This window comes from Scardinius erythrophthalmus (genome assembly GCF_964197995.2).
Source record: "Scardinius erythrophthalmus genome assembly, chromosome: 7".
Taxonomy (NCBI): Eukaryota; Metazoa; Chordata; class Actinopteri; order Cypriniformes; family Leuciscidae; genus Scardinius; species Scardinius erythrophthalmus.
In genome coordinates this window covers 18694944-18707011 of record NC_138227.1, presented here as the reverse complement: position 1 = coordinate 18707011, position 12068 = coordinate 18694944, and the positions used below count along the sequence as shown (strand labels likewise).

The 12068-nt window shown below is 43.1% G+C and overlaps 1 protein-coding gene across 1 annotated transcript in view; it reads right to left on the bottom strand.

The window, feature by feature from the left end:
• Positions 1-12068, bottom strand: part of sez6b (seizure related 6 homolog b) — a 201559-nt gene that overhangs the window by 33865 nt on the left and 155626 nt on the right. The window contains exon 5 of the mRNA XM_081370344.1: positions 885-1070. Within this exon, the coding sequence (XP_081226470.1) occupies positions 885-1070 (186 nt within the window). The remainder of the gene's footprint in view (positions 1-884; positions 1071-12068) is intronic.

Here is a 12068-nt window from a genome sequence, read left to right as displayed (position 1 = left end):
GGCAACACCGATTTTTGTCGTTGTTCTCTGTACTGACAGCACTCCAAATTTACAAAATAATTTGCTCAATGTTAAAACTGACCGGAGTTCTCCTTTAATGGAGGTAAATGATGCCATCATTATTCAGATATTATAAAAGTAGAAATGTGAGGCACACTTTTTGTCAAAGCACTTTAATTCTTGTCTAAATTGTGATTTTTCAGTGGAACAACTGGTCTAGCCACCAATGTAACCAATTTCACCAATGTAATCCCAGTGGTTGTCAGGTAAAAAACGTAAGTGTGTTCACTCTTGGCATGTTTTGTTCGATTAAAATTAACCCTGGTGCAATTACTCTGTTAGTGCGGTTCAATTGAATAAGTTGAATGGTGCCATCTGAACCCTGGTGCGCACCAAATAGACACAGACCACTGAAAAGATCATAGTCAAGATGTTTTCCATCACAGTTCGGTACAGACATCAGAACCACGTCTCCTCGCAGCAGATCTTCATTTGTGTGCGTGACAAAGGAATTCCTGGTGCTGTTTCGACTCCTTTACACATTTTATAAGCTCTTCACGAGTTCTCAGCTGGTCAAAATACCATCATATGTAGGCTACGCACATACAACGAGCGCTTTTAGCCCAGCACACAACATTGTTTTGGATGTTCGGTAAGTTCTGTCATGGAAAATACGTAATAAAAGCCGACCAATCAGGTTGCGAACATATCCCTATATGTTTAGGTTTGGTATCTTTAGGTTCGGTGTTAAAATGCAAATGTGAACGCTAAGCGGACCAGGATTAAATGTTCGTTTTTTTGTGGGGGTCTGGACCAAATGAACCAAGCGAACCAAACTACAGGTGTGAACACCCCCTAAATTCATCATTAAGTTTGGGACTTACCAAGACAGCGTGGCACTCTGCCGCTCCAGTAGGGTGTGGTGGCATTGCGGCACGTCAGTGTGGAGGGACCTTGGAGTTGATATCCATTGAAGCAGTAGAAATAGGCCTCTCCCTCCGCATGGAGGCTTGTGACGGACACATCTCCATACGCTGGTCTATCAGGGAAGTTGCAACTCAAGACAAATGCTGTAATGGAGAGAAAAAGAATAAATGATTAGGCACATGATTAAAACTGCAGCACGTCAGACCACACTTATTTAAACAAACGTCTGAAGCAGCTCTGAAACTATCATTAGACTGAGACTAGGGTCTGTGGGGAGTTTGAATATTGCATTACGGCGACTCCCACTTATTTCAAAAAGACTTATTATCTTAACAAACTCCATCTGTCTTTCTTTCTCTCAGTTTAATATGGTCTCCGAGGGTCTGTCCCCAATGCATGTCCTCTCTCCATGTTCTCCAGACCGCAGTCGACCTTTTCTGTGTGAAAGGGACATCTTGAAGATGACAAATAAACCCGAACCCTGAACACTGTCCGTTTCCCCAGCCAGAATGGGCCTGCTGGGATGCATGGAGACAATCATTAGCTGCCTAAGATGATAGATTAGACTCACATTTGGCCTAATGGTCGCAATAGAGCAAAACCCTCTCTACCGCTGAAACTAGTGCAGATTCTTAATCATTTTTAACTGGACACTCTTTTCATTTTGACTTTCACACAGAGTCTCGCAAAACTCTGGTCCACATAGCAGCTTAATCTGGCCCACTTAGACAGACCGTCTGAATGTCTGATGACATACGGTATACAATGACCAGTGACAATTCAACGAGGTTTCATTTTGTTTCTATGTGCCATTTAGAAGCAGGTTTGAAATAAATGAAGCCTCAATAACATTATTTGTATTTAAGTAATCTTAGTTACTGGTCTGGTTTAAATAAACCTTCATTAAAAACGGCCTCTTACATAAGCGTTGGTCTTCTGACTAGGGCTGTAAAATTAGTCTTTATTGACCATTGTTCCCAGACTGTGTTCCCATTTGTCCTGTGTGTTCTTCTATGTTCTTTTCCATGTTTTTTAGTCCTTTTGTTGATTGTTTCCCCGTTCATTAGTCTTGATTGTTCCCAGGTGTGTCTTGTTATATTGTTAGTCCTTGTGTATTTAAAATACACTGAAATCGCCCCATGCCCTTAAATAGGGCACTTTTTGGGGGGACAGCCATTTGTAGTGGTGTCCTAAACCACAGTGGACGTTATCAAGTTCACTCATTCAATCCAATAATGCAACGCAATAACAAGTGGACGACTGATGTACGCTCAATGGCAAGAGAATACCCATAATGCACTGTGAGGGTCGTGCTGAATGAATTCCCAGGTCTCGCCAAAAGATGGCGCTTGCAGCTGAATCATCCATTTTCCAAACCGCTGGTCCAATGTGGGTACAGCGTAATATTAAACATGTATACGTTTCTTTTTGATTGCTTATTAAATAGTTTAAAATCAAGTGTAGCGTTAGTTCTGCCAGATGTTAGTCTGGCTGATGTTAGTCAAGCTCGCATCAGCTGACTCTCAGCTGATCCACATCTACCTATAGGAATATGACGCCTATCACCATATACATATACAGTATAAGCTTCTTCAGTATTATCAGCAACTATCGCGTTTCTCAGGAGCTAATTACCCTCCTCCATCCCCAGCTCCTCCTCTCGCCCAGTCAGGATTTGGCATTCTGATTCCCCTTGAATCAGAATAAATTCTTGAATTATGTTGTACTTTAAAATCTTGAATTAAATATATTTGCAAACATTCATGTTGGTTCTGTTGTGTTTACCCTAAGGGGGGTTATTGCTGCTCTCCCTGCTCTTATCCATGCTAGGCTGCATGGATGCACAGGGAGTTCTCGCCCAGAACGGAACCATACCGCCAATCCAAACTGTATGCTAATTGTCAATCGTATTTGACGGTAGTGGTCCTGACAGAACAAGGTTTGTACATGCTAGTTACCATGACAGAATTCAAGATTCACGAGTTCACACTTACAAATAAGTCAGATAGAATAAATGCGTATTTGGCGTGCTGTCCGAGGAGAGGGCTCCGGGCTCGGTATTCGGCCCGAACCCAGAGTACTCCCCCCGTATTCCTGACTGTAAAAGAACAAGCCAAGAGTGAGGAGTCGGGGTGGTGGAGGGATGCTGAAAACTGTCAAGGAAGTTAGATGAGTTGACAGTGAATATATATATGACATGGGATGTAGAGGAGATGAACCCAGAAGCAGACGAGGTGCAGACACTTAAGATTTATTAATACACAAAAACAGAAAACAAAACCCACGAGGGGGCAAAACAGGACTGAAGACAGGTAACTTTGACTAAGACTAGATAACAAATAAAGACTAAACTCTGACTTGACAATGACGGGAAACAAACTCACAATACTGATATAACAGGTCTCTGACAAAGTACTCACAGTGTAGAACAAGCAATGTACCACAGGGGATAACAGACAATGTAAGACAATGTACCGACACAGGACAGAAAACATGAGGGGATTAAATAGGGAGCAAACTAATCAGGAACACAGGTGATGATGGGTAAAGCAATCAAGACAAAACGAGGATAACAAGGGGCGGGGCAGAGAACGAGACAACACAAGCACATGGCCCAAACAAATGGCCATGTGCTTGTACACAAAACATGGGTCTGTCATGATCCTGCCTCAAAACAAGAAAGATCTAGGACATGAAGGCAGAATCATGACAGAACCCTCCCCCCAAGGAGCGGCTTCCAGACGCTCCCTAGAGGGAACATGAAACACGGGACAAGACCGACTGAGACATAGACACAAACCAACAATACATGACAAAAACTAGTAAAGGCAGACATGAATACACAATGACAGGATTGGGGTGACATAATAAAAATAAAAAACAAGGAAGAGGAGGCGGAGACAACACAGAGTTCATGGGGGAATGTCCAGGGTGGATGGGAGGACTGGGGGGAAACACAAAGTCCTTGGGAGGCAGTCCAGGATGAAACAGGCGGGTCAGGGGTCTTGGGTCTTCGGGATGAGGGTGTGGGCTGCGGGCAACGGGTCCGGGCAGGTTTGGGTGGGGACACACGAGGAGCAGTCTTGGGGGAAACAATCCAGGGTGAAGTGGAGACAGGTGGTAAGGGAGTGGAGAAAAATGTTGACTGTGATGCTGGGACAGGGCTGGACACAAAATTAGGGACAGGGCTGAACACATCAGCTGGGACAGGGCTGGACACATCAGCTGGGACAGGGCTGGACACATCAGCTGGGACAGGGCTGGACACATCAGCTGGGACAGGGCTGGACACATCAGCTGGGACAGGGCTGGACACATCAGCTGGGACAGGGCTGGACACATCAGCTGGGACAGGGCTGGACACATCAGCTGGGACAGGGCTGGACACATCAGCTGGGACAGGGCTGGACACATCAGCTGGGACAGGGCTGGACACATCAGCTGGGACAGGGCTGGACACATCAGCTGGGACAGGGCTGGACACATCAGCTGGGACAGGGCTGGACACATCAGCTGGGACAGGGCTGGACACATCAGCTGGGACAGGGCTGGACACATCAGCTGGGACAGGCATCTCCAGAATCTTGGCTAGACAGGACAGATACTCGGACAAGGCCCTTACAGCGATGACAATCGGCGTCTCGTGGCTCGCCGAAACCGACCGCAAAACAGCCTTAGCAGCCGAATCGGCCGCCGCTCGCTCTGCAGCCCTCATGACTGCAGACTCTGGAACAGCGCTTGCAGAAGTTGGCTCTGGAACAGCGCTTGCAGAAGTTGGCTGTGGAACAGCGCTTGCAGAAGCTGGCTCTGGAACAGCGCTTGCAGAAGCTGGCTCTGGAACAACGCTTGCAGAAGCGGGCTCTGGAACAGCGCTTGCCGTGGCGGGCTCAGGAACAGCGCTTGCCGTGGCGGGCTCAGGAACAGCGCTTGCCGTGGCGGGCTCAGGAACAGCGCTTGCCGTGGCGGGCTCAGGAACAGCGCTTGCCGTGGCGGGCTCAGGAACAGCGCTTGCCGTGGCGGGCTCAGGAACAGCGCTTGGGACAGCGCTTGCAGTAGCGGGCTCTGGAACAGCGCTTGCAGTAGCGGGCTCTGGAACAGCGCTTGGGACAGCGCTTGCAGTAGCGGGCTCTGGAACAGCGCCTGGGACAGCTAGAGATGAAGAGCGAGAGGCTCCCTTTCTCCTCTTCTTTCTCTTTGAACGCGAAGCCGAATCTGTAGCTGGACTAGCGACCAGTTGGAGATGTTCAGCTGGAATCGCAACAGGAGCAGGGATGGCGTTCTCGGGCAGCGCTGACTCGGTCGAGGAAGACTCAGATGGGGAATCCCAGGAAACTCGTCTCCCTCGTTTACCATGGAGGACAATAGGTGTTGAAGAGACCTCAGGAGAAGTGGAACCAGCCGGATCACCATGGGCAACAACGGCCAGGACGCGATCCTCCGGGACCACTGGCAGCGAGGCAGGTGTAGACAAGGAACCCCGCATCTCCCTTCGAGATAAACAGTCCACCATGTCCGTAAACGGCCGGTCTACCAACCTCTCTCGTTCAGCAAGAGGGGGAGGAGCGTTGAGACCCGCTAAGAAGTAGCGGTTGAGAAGGATGTCAGGGAGGAAAAAACGGTTCTCATGAGCGACCCGAGCATACTGCTCTATGGACCTCTCTCCCTGAGGAGGAATCGGCAGCTTGCCGATCCTAATGTCTGAACTTGTCTTCTGCCACCATTCAACTAAAAGGTCCGCTTGGGACTCGACAGGCGAGGACCTACTGTCTGCTGGGTTCTCTTTTGGTCGGTACATTCTGACATGGGATGTAGAGGAGATGAACCCAGAAGCAGACGAGGTGCAGACACTTAAGATTTATTAATACACAAAAACAGAAAACAAAACCCACGAGGGGGCAAAACAGGACTGAAGACAGGTAACTTTGACTAAGACTAGATAACAAATAAAGACTAAACTCTGACTTGACAATGACGGGAAACAAACTCACAATACTGATATAACAGGTCTCTGACAAAGTACTCACAGTGTAGAACAAGCAATGTACCACAGGGGATAACAGACAATGTAAGACAATGTACCGACACAGGACAGAAAACATGAGGGGATTAAATAGGGAGCAAACTAATCAGGAACACAGGTGATGATGGGTAAAGCAATCAAGACAAAACGAGGATAACAAGGGGCGGGGCAGAGAACGAGACAACACAAGCACATGGCCCAAACAAATGGCCATGTGCTTGTACACAAAACATGGGTCTGTCATGATCCTGCCTCAAAACAAGAAAGATCTAGGACATGAAGGCAGAATCATGACAATATATGCTTCCTCTCATGCTGATAGGGTAGACATGGTAATTGTTTGATGAGTTGATTGATTACTTGATTATTTGAACGTGCTCCTCCCGAACTTTGTTAATAAAACATCATTAAATATTTTCATTACTACTGGAGCTGCCTGTTTCAAATGATTATTAAACAGCAAGCAAACTATGCAAAAGCTCAGCCCTTCCGGTGCTCTCATTGTACGAATTCACTCACTCATTTCTATTCACTCCTTATTAGTGGACTATATTAGTGGAGTATTGTAGGGAATAGTGAATGGCGATAGGGGGCGATTTTGAACACAGCCCCAGTGTTTCTTGGTCAGGACTTATTCTCTGTCAAACCGAGCTCTCAGAGAAGAGTGAAGGCAGGATCCAAGTGCAGAGGATATACACAACAGAATATTAACAATTTTTTTTAACAAAACCAAACATAAGAAAATCAAGAAAACCAGGGAGCGAGACTGAGACCAACAACGTAACATCCACCAAAGGAAAACACCAGACAACAAACACAGGAACACAAGTGCTTATATACACACAGGGTAATAGACTAACAAGACACACCAGGGACCTAATCAAACATGAAAACGTTTCTTTCACCCTTTCAAAAGGCCTGAAGAAGGTCTTGGACCGAAGTGCTGCTATTTAGAAAACATTTGCAAGCTACAAAAGTGCAATTTTTCCATTTTCCCTTCTACCTATGAAAAAAGACATAAAAGACAGAGATTTTTCTTTGAAATGAAAGAGGTCAAAATTCAAGGCCAGAGAGAATTTAATTGCAAGTCATGTACAGAACTGTGTCTGCATATGAAGGATGCTTTGATAAGCAAGTGACCATTTTCTCCTTCATCACAAAAGTTCGCACTGCCCTGCGAGGCAGTAAATCCAGGTTAGACCGCAAGTGCCAGTCGAGCTAAGAACTGCTTTCCCCAACACCAATTTTTTCGTCTCCTCCCCCCAATCCTCCTCTGAGAATGTTTTTGCAATTTATGACAGAAATTTCAGGGCTCATTTCTCCGTCTCGATGTGGCTGCGGCAGCCGTATTGTTAGCTGTTGAAATTCAGAGCGGAGTGTGGGTGTTGTTTTTGTCACCAATGACAAGACTGAGCCTGAGGCCAAAAAATTTGCACAGGGGCGATAAATTATAACCTTTGACCTGGCTTGGATCCATGTCATATCTGCTCTCAACTTCTTTAGCTGACTGAAACAGGCCTAGCACAAATCTTTTCCAGCGCTAAGCGGAATAATTAATTATTAATGAAATGTGCCAACCATAAGCACATTTATTTGCATGAATTGCAACTGTAAATAAATTTGGTAAATAATAGCACTGTACCTTTTTCAAACATAACTTCAACAGCTTTTTTTTGTTTTATTAGTTTTAGTTTTTTTAAATTTAAAAACAATTAATTTATATAGATATAAAATACAAACATAAATAATATATTTAATAAAAATAAATGTAATTTGAATGTACATAAATCATGCAATTGAGGTAAATAACTTTGCAAACAGCCCAAAAAAGTCTGTGATGAACCATAATTTCATGGCACAACTACTTCTGAGTGAGAAGTTGCGGAGGACGCAGCAGTCTACTGAGATCTGGCATTTACCGGTTAAATAAAGCACAATAAGCTTAATTTACATTCAAATTGTTTTTTGTTCTTTTGCAAAGAAATTAATATTTATTTAATTTAAATACTATAGCATAGTGCTATTTCAGTTCACATTGCATCTGGTTAAACTGGATTGTGGGAGGTTAGTCATAAACATATTTTGCAATGCAATACAGCAAAGTGAATTCTAGCCAAAGTCTTTAGAGATAACTTGACACTGTCTGCACACAGCAAGCAAAGAGCTCATAGGGCTAGCAGCTAACGGCAAGCACAAGGTCTTCAATTACACCAAAGCCCTGTAAATAACAGGTAAAAATGTCAAGTTGTATTACACATGATCGAGATGCTATCCTATCTCAAAAGAAATGTTATCTCATATTAGAGGCAATAGAAGCTTCTACGAACCAGTCTTCTCTAAAATATTACAGCAATTTTTCAGGTGTCAGGCATTAATTAAACCGTTCTGTACAATGCCCTGTAGTATTGCTTTCATGGCTCAGATTATCCGTATCTGATCCTGAACCAACAGCAAAAGTGAATCACTGCCGTGTTTCAAGCGAGAATCACTCTCTCTCTGGTCTCTGATCGTGTGGTGGTGTTTAGAGAGGTAGAGGGCCCTGTCAAACAGAATTAATGTTTTTGTTTAAGTTTTTTTCCCCTCTGCTGGCTCAGGTTGGATTCTGTGTCCAAGAAAGCCACAGTTTGATAAATCACTGCAATTCTTTTCCCTTACTGAACAGAGAGGAGCTGCGTAATGGGGTGGTGCACCTCAGCAACAATACAGGAGCCAGTAAGCGAGCGTTATACAGAACTGACATCCACAACCCTGAAGAGCATTTTTTGTGCCCCACGTGATGTTGAGATTCTGCGGTACTTGCATGAAAAATCTGAAAACTGTAGTTCACTCTGCAAATTGTGTTACAGGTGAGCACTAGCAGTCTACACAGCTTTGTTGATTATAATGGCTTTTAGTTTTGATCGATCTTGATGCTCCACATGTTTAAGGTGTAACCCCACTCTAAAGCAATTTGCTTTATACATTTATATCAGAGTACAAGCAGTTTTAGCTTCAAATTAAAAAGACAAGCTAAAACAACAGTAGATAAATATGAATATTTTTTAATGAACCATGCTGAAAATCAACCTATTTATAAAATATTTTTAGCTGATGCTAACTGGCTAGCTAACTAGATAGCTTGTGCTAACTTGAGGTAATTTTTCAATTCAAAGTCAAAATATTTTTATTCAACCACCTGGTTAAATTACATTTGATGGAAAAACAAAGGATGTGATGTTTAGAACATGGTAACTACAGTAATTATGATGGGGTGTTTTACCCCAAGCTTCACTGTGAATACTTCTACATCACTCTCGTCAACATCTTGACTTTATCTAGAGGTTATTTTGGGAAAAACATTTAATTTTAATTTAATGCACATTTTAATTCAGCAGTGTAGTCTGATTCATGAACAAATTACTTATTTAAGCCAGTTCTTTTTAAAGAATTACAAAAATATATACAGTGTAATAAGTAGCCTATAGACTGATTCAAAATGAAAATCAAAAACATAGTGCAACCAGTAGCCTATAGTCCAATTCATGAACAAATGGCTGTTTAAAATTTTTTTTTTTGTAAATTAGCTGAGAGAAAATTTCTTTGATATGCAAGCAAAACGCACATCATAATCTAAATGAATCAGAACTAAATAAGCCTTGCTTTCTAGCCTGTGATGTTTCAAAAGTTGAGCTGTAGAGGCAATTTAAAAACACCCTAATTCCCAGTGCTTAGTGTATATTTTAGTATTTGATGAGGCAGTTTTGCATCCTCTCTCTCTTATAGCCTTAAAACAGAGTATCTAAACTCACAGTAATTATGCCCTGCTCATGACTTCCATCCGCTTACACCGGCACACATGTATAAGAGCTCAGCGCCTGCAGCGACGGGGCATGTGGAGAGGGTATCTGCCCCTGATGACTGTCTAATCTCGACACGGAGAGGGGGAGCACTCTCACCGACTCAATGAGCCGGCACATGGGGGGGCCCTTCACTCCCTCAGCCATCTATTTTATTTATGGTTTATTAACGCTGTTTCAGCACAGCGGGGCCCGTGCGCCAACACCGCCGGGTTGTTATAGCATTATTACCCCTCTGCTTCCATTTCAATTAGACTAATACTGAGGGGGCATCGGAGGCTGGCTTTATGTGGAGCCGTCCGGTCAACACTAAATCACATGCCCGCAAGTTGCCTTGTGGCTTCATAGGCCATAAAGACTGAGTGTTGTAATGTGGCCTGAAGATGACTGTGTGGGAACTGGCATGGTGGAGATTAGCTGGCAACTGCTTAGACAGCAACAGATGCAGTGCTAATGTGCTTCATTAGGTGCCCTGGAGGAAGGCCCATGGGTGGACGTGGTGAAAATGGGGCGATGTATGTCCGGTCACACTGGCGAACCCAATGGTTTAGTTGGCTGGTTTAACTTAAAAGGATAGTTCACCAAAAATAAAAATCCTTTCATTGTGATTTGGCTGTTTTTGTTAATATACTGAAAGCCAATGGGGACCAAACATTCCTCAAAAACCTGATGTATCATATTTGATTCTCAAACTTTAACAGGATTTTTCAAAAAAATTATATTTCAGTTATCCTTACATTTACTGTATGAAAATACACATGTACCTCAACCTGAAGGGGGACACTTTTAGAATTTTTAGTACTAAAAGATTTTTTACTTTCTCAAAAAAGTATAAACTCTCAGTCAGACAACACAAGGAATGTAGTAGATTGTGTACAGATTAATTGAGCAAGAACAGGTTATTCAGCAAAGTTTTGATCATGTTGATAATTTCGAAGAAATTTGCATATCAGATATGATATAGTAGGCATTATAGGACTTATATTGCACATCAGCAACCAACTTGATTAGGAAAGCTATAAATCATTGTGTGTTTATGTGTATTTACATTATAGACTACTGTATTGTAGTGAATAGCGATAGGTGAACGAAGATCACACTGTAAACCACTGAAAGGTGCAAACCGATAGATCTCTTTGCTCTGAATTCTTTACACGTATAAACATCACAAAAAGACTTCCATCCACACAGGCCATTTGCCCACTGGAACTCTCTGAAGGCACTGAATATGAGTCAGGACCTTGACTTGGCACATCTCAGGCTTCCAAACAAACAAGCTCACCGCCTCTAGCTCAATGCATCTTCAGCTGTAAACACATAAAAGCCTTGAGCATATGCAATGTGCTCATGAAAACTCTCATTCATTCTGGGGCAGGCCAAAGTATGATAAAGGATGGAGAATGAAGGTTTATTTCCAACCCTGATCAATGCACTCATTGGCAATTAGAAATATATAGAGAACATTGCCTATGGCAACATAAACAGAGAATCATCACGGTATAAGCACTATATCTACCATAAAGGATTAGGTGAGTGTTGGAAAACAAAAGGTCTTCAAAATGCAAAAAGAGGGAATATTCACAGTATTGGCTAATGGCGATAAAAAAAAAAAAATCAATATGGTACAGATGTATGTATTTTATTTCAGTATTAAAGTTAAAGTAAATTGAACAGGTTCTCTATGACATCAAAGACCCTTTTTGGTCCTAACTGGAACCTTTTTTTTAAGAGTGTAAAATCAATTGAATGGATTTCAAACCTTTTACAGGCATTTGTAGATAATGCTAGCAGAAGAGGTCTCGGTGAGGTGGTGCCTGCTGGGTGAATATTTGTTTTCTTCAGACAGGACCACATCTGCTGTTTGATAAGACCACAGTGACCAGCTGTGTGTCAGGCTGCTCTGACAGCATGTCAAGAACTAGTGGAGCAGTTCACGTCCATAAGTGCCTGGGTTTCCACTCTTCCAGCGCTTGTACAGGTTCACGGTCTACACAACCGCAGAAATTCACTGATAAGCAGAGCTTCATCTCCGATTCTGAGCATGAAATGCCTGTGTGTGTGTGTACATATCGTCATCTGGGAAAACATCGAAATGATGCCCCTCTTGTGTCATGCAGTGTCTTTGGTAAAAGTAGTACAGCAGGGTAGTAGTACACTTACAAAAGTGAATGCGCTGTTAAATCTGTTGCATATTACATGAGTTAATAAAAAAATATATCCTCTTTCGCTTATTTATGAAGTATGGGCAGGGATTCACAGACTCCAAGCTCATCATGTCTTATTGA